This window comes from Mytilus edulis, chromosome 9 (assembly GCF_963676685.1).
Source record: "Mytilus edulis chromosome 9, xbMytEdul2.2, whole genome shotgun sequence".
Lineage (NCBI taxonomy): Eukaryota > Metazoa > Mollusca > Bivalvia > Mytilida > Mytilidae > Mytilus > Mytilus edulis.
The window spans coordinates 70,272,625-70,274,997 of NC_092352.1; the positions used below are offsets into that span (position 1 = coordinate 70,272,625).

At 35.6% G+C, this 2,373-nt stretch overlaps 1 protein-coding gene across 1 annotated transcript; it reads left to right on the top strand.

The window, feature by feature from the left end:
* The first annotated feature begins 927 nt into the window (after window positions 1–927).
* Window positions 928–1,910, top strand: LOC139490139 (integumentary mucin C.1-like). Its single transcript, XM_071276989.1, has 2 exons — window positions 928–997; window positions 1,435–1,910. Exons 1-2 carry the CDS (start codon window positions 928–930, stop codon window positions 1,908–1,910), a joined length of 546 nt encoding a protein of 181 aa, XP_071133090.1.
* Window positions 1,911–2,373: the final 463 nt, after the last annotated feature.

Sequence of the window (2,373 nt, forward strand, 5' to 3'; positions counted from 1 at the left end):
TCGTCTACAAAAGACTCATCAGTGACGCTCGAATAAAAAAATGTTAAAAAGACCAAATAAAGTACGAAATTGAAGAGCATTGAGGACCAAAAATTCATGAAGTTTTGTCAAATATAGCTGTCTAAGGTAATCTATTCCTGAAGTAGAAAAGCCCTAGAATGTCAAAGATTCAAAGTTTTGTTAACAGTAAATTTATAATTATGAACATATCAATGATAACTCAAGTCAACACAGAAGTACTGACTACTGGGCTTTTATTTTCTTGTGTACAATTTGGAAAATAGTATGGCGTTCATTATCACTGAACTAGTATATATTTGTTTAGGGGCCAGTTGAGGGACGCCTCCGGGTGCGGGAATTTCTCGCTACATTGAAGACCTGTTGGTGACCTTCTGCTGTTGTTTTTTTCTATGGTCGGGTTGTTGTCTCTTTGGCACATTCCCCATTTCCATTCTAAATTTTATTGTGATACCCTCGGGGAATTAAAACTCAACCAGCAGTGGCATCGACCACTATACAAGCTATACAAGGCAAATGAATGACAAATGTAGAACAATCCAAACGAAAATAACGACTGGGCTGCCCAAACCCGTAAAAGAAAAAAACAAATGTGATTAATAGCAACAAACGACAACCACTAAATTGCAGGCTCGGGACTTGGAACAGACATTTACAGACTGTACATTAAAGGTTAAAGTTTGTCATCACACAAGTCACTTTCGTCATCAGGAAGGAATACGTAAAGGGAAATGGTCATTCAAAGAATAATGTTTGATGCTTTTTCGTTAAAGAAGAAGTGATGCTAAATATTTTTAAATCTTTAGTTTTCTCTTGTTGTCGGATAAAACAAGCTCACATAACCACATATATACAGTTTCGTATTCAATTTTTTTTCAATTATTAAAGATTAATTTTTGAATTACAAGCATGGTAAACATTACAACAAAATCTTTAAAATCAAAACTAACAGATTTGAATATAAACATGATACATTGTTGTAAGTCTAAGGAAAACTAAAACAAATATTAGGTGCTGATTGTTAAAACGTGGTCAGAAAATTTGGAACTGTATTTGTTATTAAATAGAACATTCAATGTTGGACAAATAACTTAAATTGAAGAAGCATAATTCATTAATATAAATACTTGATCTACATCCGTGTGTAATAATACAAATACTAATTCGAATTGAATATGTAATTTGGACTTAAGACCTAGTCTCTTATGATATTCCATAAATTCAACTTGATAGTGTGGATTCTTATGAATTAATTTTGTAATATGTATCAATTCTGTGCGTGACCGCATATAGCGTATATATAACCAACAACAACTACCACTGAACCAACAATAACTAATCCTGAACCAACAAAAACTACCACTGAACCAAGCACAACTACTCCCGAACTAACAACAACTACCACTAAACCAACAGCAACTACTCATGAACCAACAACAACTACCACTGAACCAAGTACAACTACTTCTGAACCAAGTACAACTACTCCTGAACCAACAACAACTACCACTGAACCAAGTACAACTACTCCCGAACTAACAACAACTACCACTAAACCAACAGCAACTACTCCTGAACCAACAACAACTACCACCGAACCAAGTACAACTACTTCTGAAACAAGTACAACTACTCCTGAACTAACAACAACTACCACTAAACCAACAGCAACTACCACTGAACCAACAACAACTACTACTGAACCAACAATAACTACCACTAAACGAACAACATCTACTCCTGAACCAACAACAACTACGCCTGAACCAAGTACAACTACTCCTGAACCAACAACAACTACCACTGAACCAAGTACAACTACTCCCGAACCAACAACAATTACTCCAGAACCAACAACAACTACCCCTGAACCAAGAAAAAACTACCACTGAATGAAGTACAACTACTCCTTAACCAACAACAACTACCACTGAGTCAAGTACAACCACACCTATACCAACAATTACTACTCCTGAACCAACAACAACTACTCTCCAACTGGAACTTTTCCAAACAAAAAGCGTCAAGATAACAAATTATGTAGAAAAAGTCAGGATAAACTAATAAAAAAGGCAGGACGGAAAAGACTGAAAAACAGAAAGGTAGGACAAAGATTACAACTTCAAAGAAATGCAAGACACAAAATTTCATCGGGGTTTTCCAGTTTGAATGGTTTACACTAGTCAATTTTGGGGACCCTTAGAGTCTTCTGTTCGGTATGACATAAGGCTCCGTGATCATGGCCGTTTTTTGACCTAATATGGTTGATTAATTGTGACTAAGTTTGATAGTTGTCTCATTACTTTTGACGTTACTTTTTGTGGCGTTGATACATTCGTGTGACAGAGACACAAT